The 19,219-nt window shown below is 42.7% G+C and overlaps 1 protein-coding gene across 1 annotated transcript in view; it reads right to left on the reverse strand.

The window, feature by feature from the left end:
• The window catches only part of DSCAM (Down syndrome cell adhesion molecule), a 909,566-nt gene extending 890,361 nt beyond the window's left edge, over positions 1–19,205 (reverse strand). The window contains exon 1 of the mRNA XM_011984189.1: positions 19,143–19,205. Coding sequence (XP_011839579.1) covers positions 19,143–19,185 — 43 coding nt within the window. The 5' untranslated portion in view covers positions 19,186–19,205. The remainder of the gene's footprint in view (positions 1–19,142) is intronic.
• Positions 19,206–19,219: the final 14 nt, after the last annotated feature.

Genomic DNA, 19,219 nt, shown 5'->3' on the forward strand with positions numbered 1-19,219 from the left:
AGGAAGGAAGGAAGGAAGGAAGGAAGGAAGGAAGGAAGGAAGGAGAGAGAGAGAGAGGGAGAGAGGGAGGGAGGGAGGCAGGGAGGGAAGGAGGGAGGGAGGGAAAGAAAGACTAGAAATGTGGAAGTCATTGGCTTCATTGACAAAAGCAGATTCAATGGAGTGGTGAAGAAGACACTGACCAGTGTGTGACAACAGAGACTGAAAGATGAGGGTGTCAGGTGAGTTGAAACAGCTCTACTCGAAGTGTGCATGCACAGACCAGCTGCTTTTATCTCATCTGCAGTGAGACAAGCACAGAAACTGAGATATTGCTGCAACATTCAAGGGTGTGATCAGTGGGCTCCATTCTCAGGAAGGGAGGTACAGACAACTTTGCGTATTGTTGAACTCATGTGGTAAGAAGCATGCGCAATAAGCTGTGTTTGAGGCAAGTCCTGTAAGGACCTCACATCAATCTGCAACAGATTGGAAAATGAAAAACTGATCCTTCAGCACAGTTAGTTTGAGCAGCACTATTATACTCAACTCTTTCCAGTAGTTTTACTATTAAAAAGTATCAGAGGAATTGGATGGGAGAAGGGAGTGGTGACGAGATGGGAGGTAGTGGTTGTAAGAATGTTTTATAGCAGTAGAGGCAACAGAGAGATAACAGAGTGTTGTTTGCTGAGCTGGAAGAAGTGGAAGTTGAGGGTGAGATAAATGTAAGGGCAGGATTGATGCAGTGGCTCACACCTATAACTGCAGCACTTTGGGAGGCTGAGGCAGGAGGATTGCTTGAGCCCAGGAGTTCAAGACCAGCCTGGGCAACATAGTGAGACCCTGTTTCTATAAAAATAAATAAATAAAAATAAATGCACGGACAAAGTCTTTAAGCAGTTGGGAGATGTGGAATTCTGGACATGAATGGAGGTTTCAGCTTTCAACAGGAGCAAGGCCAGGGCTTCCATGGCTACAGGAGGGAAGGTCATGTATACGGGTCTGGTATGGGACCCGAAATTAAGGTTCCGTGAACTGGGTAAATTGAGAAGAGCCTCAAAGGGCTTACCTGCTAGTTCTCCCCGACCCATGTGCTCTCAGGGATAAAGTCCCCTAGCCAAATGACACTCCGCTCATAGGGACCAGGCACAGTGCCTGCTTATCCATGAGTAGTGGGCTTCAGTTTCCCATCAGCCTGTGGAATCAGCCAAATAAGCCAATCACATTCTCCCTCAGGAACCGGGGGACACCCCACCCTCTTCTTTTTTTTTGAGACAGTCTCACTCTGTCACCCTGGCTGGGATGCAGTGGCACAATCTTGGCTCACTGCAACCTCTGCCTCCTGAGTTCAAGTGATTCTCCTGCCTCAGCCTCCCAAGTAGCTGGGACTACAGGCACGTGCTACCACGCCTAGCTAATTTTTGTATATTTTTGGTATACACGGGGTTTCACCATGTTGGCCAGGCTGGTCTCAAACTCCTGACCTCAGGTGATCCACCTGCCTTGGCCTCCCGAAGTGCTGGGATTACAGGTGTGAGCACCTAGCCACCACCCCTTCTTGTTACTACAAGGCCTGCTTCCCGCAGCCCCTGCTAGTTCACTCTGGATGGCCTGCCCTGTCCTCCTCCCCTGGGCTGTGGGAATACTTGAATGAAACACTGCTGTCAATTTTATCTGCCCAGGGTCATGTGTTCAACCACCGCTATAACTGACTCCCCCCTCATCAGTGAGGTGAGAGGGAGGCAATAAAAACAGGAGTGGACACTGAGCGCATGAAAAACTGAGTGTGTGGGTGTGTGTTGGAGAGCAGGGACTGGTCCAAGTATTCACTTGATTCTTCTGATTTCTCAGTATGATTTTTTTCTGGTTTTGTCATATGATTTAATATGAAGTTATTGACTCAGAGTCTGGGAAGGGAAGGAGAGTTTGAGGTTTGGGGAGGTGAGAAAGGTGTGAAGTAGTCTTCCCACAGACACAGAAAGCAACTAGGGCAGTGAAGTGAGATTGAGGGCAGAGCTAAGAGCCCACTCGAGGTTTGTGGTCATGCATAATGAGACCTATCAGAGCACAGTGTGTGCGGCGAGAGCTCCTTGGTCAAGTGCAGCTGCTCTGATGCAGTGGCAGACAGGCGGGGGCAGTATAATCAGGTATATCACAAAGTCTATAGTCTCTGAGACACGGGAATTCAGAGTAGGTGTGAGCACCTGATGAAATAGGTCAGAGGAAAAGCCAGGTGGAGTTGCAGTCAGCTGTCAAGAGACAGAGCCACGATGGCATCGAGATCACTACAGACAGGTGGTGGTCACCTAGTGCTGTCCACTGAAATTTGGAAGGTTTAATTTTTTATCCAAATACCATAGAAATGGGTATGAAAAGATGGGTAACACATGCTGCATGTTGGGAAGTGGAGGTGACCAGGTGCTCAGTTGCATGGGAGAGGCCACGAGTGCTTGGCAATGTTGGATGATTGAGATGATGAATGAGCAGAGATTCCAGAAATGCTGGGATGCAAACAAACCAACCCTGAGACTTCAAAATTATTCCCATATTGCCACATTTTTTCCTGCATCTTCCTTCAGAAAAACTTAAGAAAGCCAGGTTTGCTATCTGGCTCATCTTAACTCTCCACATAACTTACATTTCCAGTTTTCCAGATAAGCATGGCCATTTGTGTTAGGCTATAAAGAAATACCAGAGACAGGGTAATTTGTAAAGAAAAGAGGCTTCATTGGCTCACAGTTCTACAGGCATTACAGGAAGCCTGGTGCTGGCATCTTCCCAGCTTCTACGGAAGCCTTAGGAAGCTTACACTCATGGGGGAAGGTGAGAGGGGAGTAGGCAGGTCACAGGGTGAAAGCAGGAACAAGACAGACAGGGAGTAGGTGGGGAAGGTGCCACACACTTTTAGATGATCAGATCTTGAGAGAACTCCCTACCATGAAGACAGCGCCAAGTCATGAAGGATCCCTCCTTAGGGATGGTGCAAAGCCATGATCCAAACACCTCCCACCAGGCCCCACCTCCAGCACTGGGAATACAACTGGACACAAGATTTGGGCAGGGAAAAATATCCAAACTATATCACCACTCTAAATACTACGTGCACTCAGAAACCAGCTGACCTATCTGGGGCTCATTCATCCAGGAAGACAGCCTGGAAGTCAAGTGCAGGAGTTGTGGAATTAGACTGCCCAGGTTCAAAGCCTGCTTCCACCCCTGGCTGGATGTATGCCTTCTTTAGGAAAGGCATTCACCTTTGTAAGCCTTGAATTTCCGCAAGTGTAAAGTGGAAATAATACCAATAAGCACCTCAAAGACTTGTTTGTCAATTAAATGGGATGGTAAAATAAAGCACTTAGCACAGTTCCTGGCACACAATAAGAGCTCAATAAATATTAGCAATTATTATAAATAAGTTCATTCACCACTCAAAAAAAAGGTGATTCTATGAGTATTGTCATAGTATGAAATTCAGGTCGCTTAGGCCACAGACAAGAAGCCAAATATCTTTAAATTTCTCTGTAGTCAGACTCTCCATGGGATCCCTGGCCAAGGTTTGTGAGGTGGCTGATTGGATAGGATGAAGGCAATCGTCACGATAGGGGACCAACTGGTGGACCCAGGTGGTGGCTTCATTAGAGCAGTGTTCCAACCAGCACCATGCAGTGTATCCTGCAGAGGGGCCACCCAGGCAATAAACTGAGTTCCACCACCTTGCAGCCAGCAGCCAAGGGAAGCTCTGAGCTCTGAGAGAACTGGGCTATTTTCGTCACATTTAGACAATGGACACACTCCACAGAAGGCAAATTTCCTTTCTCAGGGGACATATATCACATATGAGTAGCTGGTTTGAACCTTAACTCAGTGTGCAAGAGCAATATCACCATAGCATGGCACAGGTATGTACACACACACAGGCATACACAGGCATACCTTATTCTTATTTATCACTCAGCTTTCAGTCAAGCTGAATATGTGAGAATGTCTAGGCAGTATTTTCTAAACTCTTTAAGACGCATGTCCCGTGGACACTTCCAGTAAAATGATTCAGCTTCAATAAGATTCAGACTCTTACTAACAAAACCAATTTGGGTGTTTTTGCGGAAAAGCCCAAACTGATACAAAACTCACAACTTCAGCCTCTAATTAGCAATTTCAAAAATATTTTGATTCTGATATTTTGGCACTGAGAAAATTGGTAGTCAGTTCAGGACAAATGAAATACGGTGTACTGAAAAACAGATGCATGATTTAAACTTCAGAGTTGGGGAAAGATCCTATCCTGTAATACGAATGTAATATAACTGTCATCTGGTCTCCAATTTTACTCTTCCCAACAGAATGCAATCTCATGAAATAGTTGCACCTCTGAAGTGGGTAAAAGTTAATTAACCTGTCTCTTACGTACCTAACTTAAGGAAGCGAATTGGCTGACATGGAAAAGTAAATGAATTTTCCATTTATATACCGATTTTTTAAAAACCGATCTTTCACTTTCCCAAAACAACTCTTTAAAGAAAATTTAACATAATCATTTTCAGCTTGAAAACTTCAAATGAAGGAATGGGGCTTTATTTGGGAGAAGATTTAAAGACTGTGACACCAGACAACCTGGGCTGAAAGTGCTGTTCTCAAATCACAGTTCCCACCTGACCAGGGCCTGACAGTCAACATTTCCAAACCCTGGTTTCACAGTCTGTAAAACTGAAATTAAAAATACCCATTTGACTGAGAATGAACAGAGGCGTAGGCCTCATTCTGTCATTCAACAAGTGTGTGACCATGAGCACACTAACCCTGCCTTCTTTATGATGGTGATAACAACAATACTCACATCTAGTAACAAATCATAAATTCAAGCTATTGTTTTTATGATCATTACTATTGTAGCTAATAAACATAATGAGTGCAAATCATAGGGTTAACTCAAGCATCTACACACTTTAGATGCCCAGTACATACGTGTTTCCTTTGACCCTCATTCTTTTTTAGGGAAATAATTACAAGGAGAATTTCTTTCTTCAAAGAAAACCAAGAGATTTTAATTTCTATGAAGGAGATTACACAATATTTGAAGGGGTATGTGACAATCTATGCAGATATTTACTCTCTCTCTGAGTAATTCTTGTGGCCCAGGGGTTGGAATGGTGATATATGGTATCATCGTGTGGCCTGCTCTTGAACACAAGAGGATATGAGTTCCAGCCAGATCAAAACACATGCAAATTTTGATTTAAAAAACTATACATATTCTACATGCTCCTATTTCTTGTATCCAGACTACCCCGTTATGCTAATATAAAGGGAGAAAAAGTGATAGGGCGCAAGGAAAAATTCAATCACTGCTAAGCTCATCAAACTACACAATGAGCCATGGTAATCTGCAGCCTTAGAGGAGAAACCCATCGATGGCAACACTACCATCGATATTTTCTACTCACGTTCTTTCCTACACAGTCCCAGTTTTATTACATTAGGAAGCATTTCGTCAACATCGTAAATTAACAAGCCTCAAAAAATCACCCAAAGTACACAGCATGCGAAAGCAAACCTAAGCCGTGTTATCAGAAAACAAAACCAAATGATGGCATGCCTTTTTAAGGATATATAAACCTGAAATAAACAGAGAACACCCCTCCCAGAGCCACCACATACATAAGAGGCAGAGACTCAGGCGACACTCAGGAGGGAAAGGAAGGCAAACAGCAAAAACTCTCTCAGAGAAAAAGACTTCATGGACTTTGGAGCCACTACAGCTGTCTGTGCACACAGACGCTCTCTCCTCTTCAAGCGTTTCTCCACATCTAATATCTTCAGATCATTAGTGCTTTCTAACTAGGGTTTCAATATTTCCCAGAGGCCTCTCCAGTCCAGCCTTTGCCTGAGAGAACAGGTTACAAAAATATCCCCTCTCCCTTTTACCAGGCAACAAAGAGAATTTGCAGTGCTTTGAAAACAGAAATCCACATCCACGGGAAAAACAGGCCTCCGCCAGCCGCGGCAAAGGGTGCTTCGGGCACAGGGCAACCAAGCGAGAGAAAATGCATTCAGAGTGGTTAGCACACAGGATTAATCACACTATAATTTAATCATCTGATCAAACACTAATTAGCATAATTGCTTGAGGGAGAAATGGCTGGAGGAACCCAGGAACACCCTGAGCATCCATGTTCTTAATGACAAAAGAGGCAACACAGGTTTGGCTTCCCTTTCTTCATTAAAAAAAGGAAGAAAATAGCAAATAAAGTTAATCAATGACAAGCATCACCAGCTATGGTTTTAGCAGCCAAAGGAATTGCAACTGAGATTCCCATTTTCCTTCCTCCTCTCTCTCCAGGACTGCTCTAAAATCCATGGCAAAAATGCAGTACTGATGTTACAGTAACTAGACTCCGAGCTATTTAAGTCAGGGTTCTCAACCTTGGCACAATTAATATGTTGAACTGGATCATTCTCTGTCGTGGGGAGCTGTCCTGTGCATTGCAGGGTGTTGAGCATCTTACAGTGAGTGTCCCCTCCAGATGCCAGCAGCAACCTCCAACCAGAGGTGTGACAACCAAAAATGTCTCCAGACATTGCTCACTGTCCTCCGTGAGTGCAAAATTGCCCTCCGTTAAGAACCACTGAAGAACACAATTTGTCGGGCGCATACTTCTTGCAAAAGTAACCAAGTCATAAAAATAGGGGGAGGAGTCTTTTTATTTCCATCTGCCAAAAAACGATGAGCCTAAAATAATAGTTGCCCGGTTTGGGAGGCCGAGGTGGGCGGATCACGAGGTCAGGAGATCGAGACCATCCTGGCTAACACAGTGAAACCCGTCTCTACTAAAAATACAAAAAATTAGCCAGGCGTGGTGGCGGGCGCCTGTAGTCCCAGCTACTGGGGAGGCTGAGGCAGGAGAATGGCATGAACCCGGGAGGCGGAGCTTGCAGTGAGCCGAGATTGCGCCACTGCACTCCAGCCTGGGCGACAGAGTGAGACTCCGTCTCAAAGTAGTAGTAGTAATAATAATAATAATAATAATAATAATAGTTGCCCAGTTCCATGGATTTACCTTATTTCTCATGGATCTATTTAAAGCTTTACAATAACCCTTAATGCCTATGCCTCTGCACTTCAGAAAAAAATAATTAAATACCAGCCTCCTCCATCAAAGATCTTGAGAGAGACACTTCCAGGAGCACCTCTGAATGGGGAAACTCACAGGCTCAAAGAACTCTAACCCTTGGTTCCAGACTTCAATGTGCCCTGAGCAGGCGTGAGATCATAGCAGTGTCTTCCACCTACCCATGAGGGAGCAAACCACCAGTGACTTTGGAAATGAATAAATCCAGAGAAGGCCTCCAGACGCCCCAGGGAAATACAGCTTTCTCCCTCCACTCTCACTGAGCACAGGGACGCTCCGATATTTGCTCCCAGTTTCTAAAGAGGGAGAGAGAAAGGTGAACAAGACGGAGAGAGGCGAAATGCAGACTGCTCCTCCATTTCTTGCAAATGGATCTCCACGATAATCAATTCATTGCACAACCTTAACCTGCCTTGGCCACCAGTCAGGCTGGACCTAATCATATTTATTCTTATCAAGAGATGCTAGAAACCCCAGGGAAAAGTACTCAACACTTATTACTGTACGAAAGAAATATTTTCTATGGATTAAGGTGATTTGTTCTAATAATAACACTGAGTCACACTATCTCTCATTTTTACTTTTTTTAATAAAGAAAGTGTTTCACCACTTACAATTACTCATGAGTCTAATGCAGGTTATTAAATCTGATGATGGAAATATTTATGCCCTTTCTGTGGCGGAGAGATGGGAAAAGATTGACCTACTCTACTACAAAATTTAAAAGAGAACAGTCTGTGCTATACCATGTAGGTTGTGAAAACTCCAAATCAGAGAGGAATTGTGAGCTATTTTAAACTGAAATCTTCCTCTGCAATTCCCCTGTCAGAGCTTGTGACTTCTTAATATAATGCGCCCACCCCCTTTTAAAGGAACATGAGTATAGGAAACTATTACTGCAAAGAAACAGTCTACCCTAATTCCTGTAGTGATGAGTAAGCAGAATTCACATTTATTCAGCCTACAATGGCTTTTATACCATTTCCTTCTAAAGCTAAATTTCAAAACAGCCACTCTAAAAGGTAATTTCTATAGTGAAACACAATAAAATCACCAAAGGATTATAACATCAAACTTGTTTAAGATGCCTAGAAGGGGAAGTTATTTTTAATATTATCTAAAATAAGATCTCAGGACACAAAAAGATATTTTTAAGGTTCTGAATTTAGGCCTCTCTCCAGCACACATTTGAGTCTATTTTAGTGCAAAAATCAAGGACACAATGTTTTGAAAAAATTAATCTGCCACCAATAACTGCCCTCAATTTTGTCATATATGTAACAAGGTCTAAAATGCACATATGCCCTTATATGCCAGTTTCTCTCTTTTTTCTGACAACTTAGCATAATGACATATGCTTTGTATGATAAATACAGTCAACTTGTGATTATTTACCTAAAAGAAAGCCAAGAAAATCCAACAGAGCAAATGACCCAGAGCCCTTTAGATCTGGCTCTGGAATGAGCTTGTGCCCTGGACAAAGGCATGTGCAGCATCCCAGTGCGGCATCAAAGCGAAACCTCTAGCTGCAAACAGATCCACTCTCCTGCCGTGTCTCACCTCATCCTAGCTCATCCCTTAAACTTGTTCAATAGAGTCACCCAAATGGTTTCCCACTATGGATCTCTTGCTTGGAGCCTCATGGTTACATGTAGGTTTCAAAGGGCTTCTCTGCTAGGACTCCAGCTGCTATTGAAGAAGGTACCAATGTGAGAAATACAATGGAATCAACACCATAAGCAAAGCACAAGCATTTATAAACCTGAATATCAAATACGCTAAAACAGGAAGAAAAAATGGCACAAAGAGATAGATATTAATACACAGATGATTCGCAAGCTGCTAGCATCCACCTTGGGAGTGCCTCTGGCAGGATTACATACACCTCTACTCAAGAGTCTTTCTTGTTACTAACCCCCGCACCAATTATCCTGAAATATGCCCAGATTCTTAAGGTGATCAGTGAAGCCCTAACCCTGTATACAGACATTCCCAATAAATTACCACGCAATACAGAGTTCTCCAACAGTTCATCGAGATGTACTTGGAACTTTACTGGGTCAACGTCCTAGCTACTGTTTGGGTAGCTTCTTTGCAAGTGTGTGTTTTGCAAAGGTGAATTATGGTTCATGTGGATCAGAACAGGCAAAGGTATGTGTTCATAACGCAAATTCATAGGCCGTGCATACAGCAAGGCTACAGAATCAAACTCTCTGGTATCAGAGCTGGAAGATGACATAACAAACATGTAAACTATAACTTGGGAGACCCTAGTGGTGGTGGGAAAAAGATGACAAAGTCACATGGGATTAGAAACACCTGGGGAGTTCTCCAGACTACGGCCCATTCCCCAGAATGCTGGCATCAGAATTTCCAATAGGAGGCTAATGAGAGGAAATGCATTTCAGGAAACTTCCATATCTTCTTTCTCCATTCTCCTGGACCCAGAACTCCAGGGTGTTGAGAACCGGTGTCCTCGATCCCTACCTGGGAAGGCCCAGATACAGAGATACTAATATTCAGCTTCAAGTGTCAGCAGACTGTGGTCTCCCTCTTATCCTGATGTAGGGATGGAGGGGATGTGTGGCTATGGGGCTGGCACAGCCTGTTCCTCCACATTCAATCTTCCCATAAACATTTGCCTCCACTGACTCCAAGCATCTAATCCCACAGAAGCCTACAGCATATTCTTACCCTCCCATCCTCAGCGACGGGACGGTAGAGGTATAGGAGAGAATGTGGGGCCTCTCGTGCCTGTGAATAATAAAGGCTGATGATGTGAGATCCCCCAAGACACAGATAAACCACCCATGGATGAGAGTTCCTTACCCAAAACAAATACCTAGATCACCTCGAGGTCAAAATTGTTCTACCCAGATTTCTACGCAAATATTCAATCAAGCCTATTCTAAAACAGTAGCCACCAAGGATTTAATAGCTATTGATTTGCGTGAGTCGTAATACACGCATCTGGTAATTAATCATCCTACCCACATTCTGCTGTCACGTCAAGGCCCCGGATAGAGGTTGCTAACTTGGGCTGCCAACTGAAACAACTTGTGAAGGGAGGATTCTGTTCCTTAGACAGCATTCCACATTTCTTGTGCATTTCCTTTCCACTAGCCAACGAAATAGACAAATGACTAGCCTTTGCAGGAACTGACAAGAACTACAGCTGGCAGGAGTGATAAGTAGCCATGGTGCCTTCTCTATGGTGCCTGTGTTGCTGGTAGAGGCCATCGTTGTCATTGTTGGGTGTCTTCAGCTCATTCCTAAAATCTTACAAGTAATCAAGTAATATTCCAAAGCATTGTTATTTCTACCCTGCTAGCTACGTATCAGTTATTAAAAATGCTCTACAGCCAAGATTAAAAAATGAACATGGCAATTAAGCAGATCAGGACTTGGATTTTCCGTATCTCTATGGAACCCAAGATCAAATCACACCATAGTGGGGCTACTGTGAAAATAATTGAATCTTGAGTTTCTCTCATGAGAAAGTATATTTCCTGAAAGTAAGAAGTTTCCTTATTATATAGGAAATACAGCTCAGTCTTTTGTATTTAAAATAAGAAATAAAATCAAAATACAGATAGAATTGCAGCAGTTCTAATTATCTTTCTACTTTGTCTTTCTCTTATGATACAATCATAGAAATGTTCCCATCGTCCAGCAGTTCATGCTCAGGAGAACAATAAATGCTTTACTCAATATGAGGAAGAGTAATCAATGGTATGAGAGTCCACTGCAATCACCCACCTGAAGTGGCAGGGATGGATCTTCGGTGCACGGCATTGGCTACCTCCCAACAGCTCCCCTTTGTCCCTGTGACCCACTCACACTGGTCCTAACACCAGCTTCAACCTGATCATTGTGGTGACTCCATGATAATGCTGAAGCCACTCTGGGACCCTAAGGTCATCAAGGTCATCACTGGGGGGGGGGGTATCACCATACTGTTGTTTTGCAGAAGCATCCAATAATGAGAAAGGGTATTTAGAAAGAACTATACACTGGCTTTTACTGTATTATTTTCAGTGGGAAAAAAATGCAGATTTTGTGTAAAACCAGACTTAAAACTGTTTCCTGTTTCTTCCTTTTAATATTAAAGAGTCAAGACTTGTATGAATCAAAATCAGTAATTAAATAGTTCAAATTTCTTTCCATCACCTTATCAAAATGCCAAGCTCATAGTCTGGAGAGACTAGCGACAAAATGATCCATTTTACAGATGGTTCTTTATAAGACAAAAGGCAAACACTTTCCACAGCATCATCTTCTAGGGCAGGTCAGGACCTGACTTTTGTCCAGATTTCCAACCTGCAAATCAGCAGTATTTGCGTACAAATTCAACGATTCTACTATTAATAAAACCTAAAGCCCACTTGGAACCAGTAAACCCAGAATGCTATAAGGAACAAATAGAGTCCTAGAAAGGAAGACTATCTCATTTCTTTTTTTTAATGTTAAATTGTATATACTTAAGAAAGCTGGGAGACATTAGCTAAGTGATATATGCCAGACACACACACAAAATCCATGATCTCACTTATATATGGAATCTTAAAAAGACTATTTCATTTCTCAGAGCATGTGGCATTCTTTTTCCCTTGTCCAATAACATTTGTGTCAATCACAATGCCTGGGGTGATATTGTCTGCCCCATACAGACTGACAAATAAGGACTTCATATCTTGCAATTTAAAACCCAAGAGTTTGAGAACAGGTTAACAAGAAGGGACTTGTGATAATCACAGGATCCTACATTTGAACTCTTCCCTCAGTAATTGCTTTACTCTAAACATGTATGCAGATTTCACCCTCCTACTATTCTGCTGTGAAACATCTTTAAGAAAGGCAAGACTTATTACAGAAGAAATATTTGTAGCAGTGCTGCAAGTTTAATGTCCTCCCTTCACCTCCAGTCTTTTGTTCAGATCTAAAGCTGTTTCCAGATAATGTATATATTGCTTCCTCACCCCCAGCTTCCCAAGCCTAACATAGATTTAAAGACTGAGAGCATTTCTAGAATATTCTGCAGAGAGTCCAAAGAGATTTCATAATATTTCTGCAAGGGTTGGTATGCTTTTTTTTTCTCTCTCCTACAAAATGCTGTACAGAGCTGGGACGTTAGGGGAAGCTAGCATTTAGTATGGAGGTGATCTCTTGCATTTTCAATTCTTTCTTTCACTGTCTTTGCGGCTGCACTTAAAAACAGCTTTCTATAAATAGGACTGCTTGCTCACTCTTAAATCTTACTCACTGTCTTCTCAGTAAAAAAAATAAAATAAAATAACTAGGGATACAGGCAAGATTCATTAATCCCTGTCATTCCATCTCTCTGTGTAGTAGCCTCTTTCCTTCTTCTTATCTTGACATATATCTTCTCAATCCCATTCATCCCTCTCTGTTAAACCATAATATACATTTACATAATCCAGGGGGCTTAAAGACCAAAAATTAATCCAGTTGCATGATTTTTTAAAAATTCAGCATTGATCACATAGAACAAACAGAGATCTCCAAAAACCAAAAGCTGATAAATACCATAAGCTATAAGACACTTAATTTGATTTTTATATTTGGACAAAAATCAACCTTAACAACGATTAAAACCTATCCTTTCATGTTACTTTCATGAAGATACCAACTGTCATATTTGAATCTGCAAAATAAGAATAAAGATAATGACAAAAAACCATAAATCCATGAGATGCTTAAGAAAACAGCAGTATGACTTTTTAAAGATGATTAAGGCCTGAGAAACTAAGCTCGTTTTGATGTCCTGCGTGGCTCTTTGATGAAGAAATGAATTCCCAGGAGCTGAGGCGGGGGGAACCTAAATGTCGGTTGGATGTTTCTGGCTGGCTTTCAAAATGCGACAGGGCAATAAACATTGTATAGGAATTTTAAATCATGCCATTTAGCAGCATACACTTGAGAACAAGGGGTCCAGCTCATGGATGAAGTTACTGTCTGTGACACTTGACCCACTGCACGGCAGGAAGAGCACCTAAAGCAATTATATAGCTGTTGTGCAACAGTGATAAAGTCCCATCAGATACTCGAAACGTGAATCTGTTTTTGAAAAGAGAAGAAAATGCCCCAAGCCACAGGCATTTCTGGAAAATAAACATTTTTCACCGTGACTGAGTCACTACGACAGAAAAAGGTGGGTAGCAAAAGAGCCCAATGGTTTAGCCATCAGATTTCAAGATGGGGACCAGAAGGGCAAGGCCAGCAAAGAAAACTAGGATGGGAAGCCAATCAGCTAGAGGCAGAAGAGAGAGGTGGATGGCAGGGAGGCAGGTGAGTTAAGGAGGGGAGAAAGGCTCTGCCTGTCACTTCATCCTTTCATTCCATAAGGAACATCATCTATTTCCACCACTCCATACCATGTGCTGTGCTCTTTGCTAAGGACATGCTCAAGCTTCACACCCATCTCAGACTGTGGAGGCTCCTGTCTATCTAGTGAGAGAGGTAGTCACTAGTCAAATCAGCATTACCTAAATGCAGGGTTAACGATTACCATAGACACCATCAAGGCAACAGCCAAGATTTTAAGAAAAAGGGTAATATCGAGGGAATTGATTTTTCAAGGGTAGATCTCTGAAACTCAACCCTTTTGAATGTCCTGGTCAGAAGCTGTCTGACCTCCAAACCAAAATCCTGTCCCTGCTTCCCTCCTGCCACCTTGACAGACCTTGCGTCACCTGCAGAAAACATCCGTGTGCTCCACCCTTTGAATTCAGAACGACATAGTGGATACTCCGTGGGGCTGCTGGAATCTTCCACTCCCACTGCCTTATCTTAACCCATAGATTCGGTAAGGGAAATGCAACTTTGAATTTTCTTGCATTTTCACAACATTGAAGAAAAGAACATAAATATAGTTGGCGGGGGAGGGGTGGGGAGAGATAAGATGAGCATTTTTGTGCCCAGGTCTTTGGAACATGAAGCGTTAACCCCCCAGTCCAGGGGAACAGGTGTTTTCCAGTGGGCCTGGGGGAGAGGGAAGGGGGCTCCCGGTCCCGGAGCCTTGCCTGCGGAGATTGATGGACTGCAGAGGAGCGGGCACGTCAGCATCACCCCTGTCACCATCAGCAGGAGAAGCGGCGGCTCCTGGAATGACATTGGAAGGTCAGCCAATCAGGCGCAGAGCTGCTCCCGGAGCTGCCACCTCCGAGGCGCGCGCCACACCGGGGCTCCCTTGCGGCTTTGGAAAGCGGGTGCAAATGCACCCTTCTGCGGGCCCGCTACCCGCTGCAACACCTCTGTTTCCTTTCTGGGCACCTTCTGGGTTTCTAGATATTGCTGTGAACATGTTCCTCCGCTGTACAGTTGAAAACAAAGGCTGCCGGACTCCGCCTGACCTGCGGTTGCCTTTGCACGGTTCCTGTTAGACGAACTCTACGACACGCGAGTTTGGGCGCACTGAACTTGAGACAGCGTGGGATGGCGTCTTCAGAAGAAAGCCCCTGACCATCTGCATGGAGCAGTCCTCCCTCGGCGGCTGCTGGGTTTGCTGGCTCTGCTGAAGGCTGGCTGCAAGAGTCTTGTGAGGTTTGCCGCCCACTAGTGTCCTATGGCGGGGACACAATCGGCATGCAGGTAGCACCACCTCCCTATCTCCCAGGCCGAGGGTGCGGGCACCAAGGCCCAGCGTGCACTACAGTGCAGCAGCCAAGAAATGCCCAGACGTGCTCGTTTGTGTGGGCACACCCCTGGGTGCCTGCCCTGCTCTGGTGAGGTGGGCCAAGCATGGAAACCAGGGAAATCGAAGTGCTCGTTTCTGAAATACTATGGAATGCAATGCCTAATGCAAAATACATTCTTTTTCACTACCTAGTAATTATTTATGAGTCACATTCATAATCTTGCCCGTAGAATTCAGCTCATTTTATGAAACCTGGATGCCACAGATTTTGTAAATGCACCCACTTGAGAAACCCATCATTTTCTTTTGCAAACATAAATTTCCAATCTAGTGTTCACAGGTCTTTCTTTATAAAGTGACCTCCTCCCTCTCTTTCTCTCTCTCTCTCAATCAAGTTTTAATACGCATTGAATTGAGTCTCTTGTCAAAATACTCCATGCCCCTTACCCCAGACACATCTAAGATAAAATACCTTGCCAGCTACCTGGAGGTCCAGGAATTGGGGATTAAAATTGGCAAATATTTTAGTCAAAATTAGTTCTCCTACCAAAATGCCTTATTGCGTGGGTTCAGCCCCCATGACTCACTGATCCCCTGAGGCAGCAAACCATGGTCACACCAAAGTGACAAAGGAGAGAGTCAAAAAGTGGAAAAGGATCCACTGGCATTTATTAAAGGTCTGCGTGGCGTTTTGTTTTCCTACAGAGGGCATCTTGGAGGGGCATGCAGCTTAAGTTAAAAGGCCTAGGAATTTTAGGTAAACCCTGAGATTATGGATAGATTTTTAATCTGCTTAATAAAGATGGGGTAGAAAGGGAAGGGGAGGCAGCCCTGAAATTGTTCACCTGATAACATTTTTTCCTTACACACATTTATGTGAATTAAATAAAAATCACCTTCAAAGTCCTTAAGGTGCATTTGTATTTACAGAGGTCTGCTTCTAATTAAATAAAATAGCAAGTGTGTGCTCTGTAATTTCCTATCAAGTGAATGGATGAAGCTCAAAGGTGCTGCATACTCACCTTCTCTTTAATGAGCACCTTCTTACTCCCATCACCCCACCCTCTCTAATCTCCACGATGCTCAGGTCCCATGAAAGCGGATGCAGTAGAGCTCAAAATCCCACGGCTCAGGAAAAGATGATGTCAGGAATGCATGTGTGTGAGTCTGTGTGTGTGTGTGTGTGTGTGTATGTGTGTAAAAACAGAGATGCCAGGATACTAGCAAAAATATATTATATATAATAAATCTGATTCTTTATCATTCTGCTTGTCTGAAGGCCCGGCTCTGCTTTTAGCAATAATTTTAAACTAGAATGTGCTCTGGGGTTAAAACCAGCAGAAATGGTGATGAAACACAATGCAGTAGGAAGCTTTGCTGAGAAGACACTGAGGGACGTGTGTGGGTGAGTGTCTGCACATACGTGTACCTTAGCGTCTTGCACTGTAACAGAAGCTCGCGTGTATTTCCAGAACATTGCAGAACAAATTGCTTTAAAACACGATTACTGCACCTTATCAGGTGAGGTCATTCATTTAAGGGTTTAACCCATTAAAGGCCTGGTCAATGACTTCTTCTTTTTTTTTTTTCTTCCAAAAATACTGTCTGCAGCCTGTCTAGCAATCATACTTTTACTAAGAAATAACTGTACTTCCGACACATCAATAAGAAAAATGTTGTCATCTACTGTTAAAATGCAGATGTACTGTGGGCTTTTTCTAACAGTCCCAAATATTAAACTGCATAATCTTTTACAAATGAAAACAAAAAGTTACCATGTCAGGCATTTTGATGCCTGAGGCCTAGCAATAATCAGTTTAGGTATTAGAATTCATCAATCTTTTACCACACACATTCAGAAATTTTTCAAAATTGAGGTATAACAAAATATGACAGTTGTTGACAAAAATACTTCTCCATTTTTTAAAATTTAATTCAGATAGGTAGAAAGCATTCACTCTTATATTTTTGAAATATGGCCTTACGAACAGGCATAGTTCCAAACTGGACTCTTACTTCAACATGTCTATATATTTTATGATCCTTTCCCCAGTATGTAATGAACACCATGCCTTAGAAAACTGTTTAAAGCTGATTTCCCCTCCCCCTTCAAAGATCCTAAAGCTTTACAGTCAGGCTTTTTATTTTTTCATCCTTGATCATATAAAGAGAGGGGCATTTTTATACAAGATAGTTCCATAGCGTTCTGCTAGATTGGATCAGAATACATAATACAGTAATGTAAAATATTCATTTGTGTTTGCTGTTTATGTCTAATAGTGTGGCATCTACCTATATTTATTACAGTAATAATAATGGTGATTATCAGTTGATTTTAAAAGTCTTGAAATAATACAGAACTCACTATATGAGTACCTACATAATTTTTGCATGTATTTTTCATATTGAAGAATATTTGAGGTTTTCTATAATTGTATTACCATATATAATTATTTCTATGATTGTTTATTTTAGTTATGAAATGCTAATTCAGAAAAAAGTCACACACATATACAGCATCTGTGTATCAGAGGCTAACACTCTGTATCAGTATCATAAATTCTTCCATACCATTTTGTCATACAAAATGCTTACACTGTAAATAAATACTGGCTGATGACAACCAGCACAGCCTCTTTCGTCATCCTGAAACACACACTTCCCAGTGGGGTGCAAATTTTGTTTCATCTTATAACCCAGGCCTTTCCAAGGAGTTCAGAAAGGTCCTCCCTGACAGGTGAAACAGGCTGTCAAGGCTCTGTGTCTTTGGAACACCTCTGTAGGCATCTGTACATTTCTTAGCAGGTTGCATTAACGGAAGAGCAGAAAGGGCTGACTTCCCCAACACATCTCCACATGTTCCCTAAGCAGATCTGTCCCCGAAGGGAAATTCCCAGGAGGACACAGGACAGGTACAGTGCCCTCTGGGAAAGATGGGTGTCTTGTCAGAACTTGTTGCAATTCTTTCCTGCTAGGAAATCTCAAAATGAAAGTTTCAAACACTTTGCTTTAGGTTATATTGGAGAGAAAGTATCATCTTCACGTTCATTTTGATACCACCTTCTTTCAACTCCACCTTTTCGTAGTCACCATTTTTTAAAAAAAATTGACAATGTTCATGCATTTCTTCTGGCCTGTTGGTATGTTGATTCTTTAGGTACTGTCTAGGTAGGTAAAGAAAATGCACTGCCTTGCAGCCAACACGCAGAGCTTCCCTGTGTATCTTCCAGGAAAATCTCAGAGCCTCCCCTTTGCTTCTCGTATTTTCTCACAAGGGCCAGATTTCCTCTCTTCTCTTCCTTTACCTTCTCTTCTTCTTTTCCCTCCCTCTCTCTCTCTCTCTCTCTCCCTTCCTCCCTCCCTCCTCTCTCTCTCTTTCTCTCTCTCTCCCCTCTCTTCTGGCTAGGGGATTCTGCTTAATGGTTTAATTTCAACTGTCAGCAGGTTATACATTTTATGCAGATGTGTGTTTCAAAATTTGAAATGGGAATTTAAGCTGTAGCTACTCCCAGGCGATGTCAAATGATGACAATTTCCTCTGGTTCCCACAAGAGAGGAAGCCATTCATACATGTAAGTTCATATTTACGCGGTGACAGACAGCCTAAGGTGCAGTCACACTTACTAATTGGGTCTGACTCAGTCAAGAGCAATAGCTTTCTAAATACCCAGGAAGAAATCATTTCAAAATATAATATTGGCTGGGCATGAGGAAAGAAATGCTATTTACAATATTCACTGATTTCATTTTTACTACTATACAGGTGTTTCTTTTTTTTTTTAATTTGTCAACATTTCAGATGATGTAATGCTTATCAGTGCATATTTTTACATAAACGACTGTGAGGAGCATGAAGCAGCACGGGGTGCACAGAAGGACAGATCTTTCTTAAAGCCCTCCTTGGTGCTGGAGATACATTGTACTAGCATGAAATTACGTGTTTGAAAAATCTCAAAAAGCACTGAATCTGAAGGGAAATGTTCCTCATTGACCTCTCCACCTGCGTGCACTTGGAATGTCATATCCCTTTCCCAGGTTGTAATATTCAAAGTGGCGATCTTCCTGTCTCTCCTTCTGTCACCAGACCTGGTTTATTCTGAATGAGGCAGCTCTCTAGTATTGGAGTTAGGCTCTGAGCTGTCACTTGGCTAGGTAAGCGCCTTCCAATGATTACAGAGCAATTTCTCCCCGGCCTCTCCATTGCCACCTCTCCTCCCCGAAAAAACAAATATAATATTTAAAAAATAAATAAAAGCACGAAAATTTAAACACAGATGAAGAGGAAAAAGAAAGAAGACTTTACCCATGCATCCAATGCCATCCCCCGCCCCCCGGGTCAATGATAAGGAATGAAATTCATCACAAACCGAAAGGCTCACCATTCGCGAAGCTCTGGAACAAGGAGAGAGCCAGTATCCACATGCCCCTGCCGCTCCCCGGCCTCCCGCGAGCGACG

The sequence above is a fragment of the Mandrillus leucophaeus genome, unplaced genomic scaffold, assembly GCF_000951045.1.
Source record: "Mandrillus leucophaeus isolate KB7577 unplaced genomic scaffold, Mleu.le_1.0 Scaffold262, whole genome shotgun sequence".
Taxonomy (NCBI): domain Eukaryota; kingdom Metazoa; phylum Chordata; class Mammalia; order Primates; family Cercopithecidae; genus Mandrillus; species Mandrillus leucophaeus.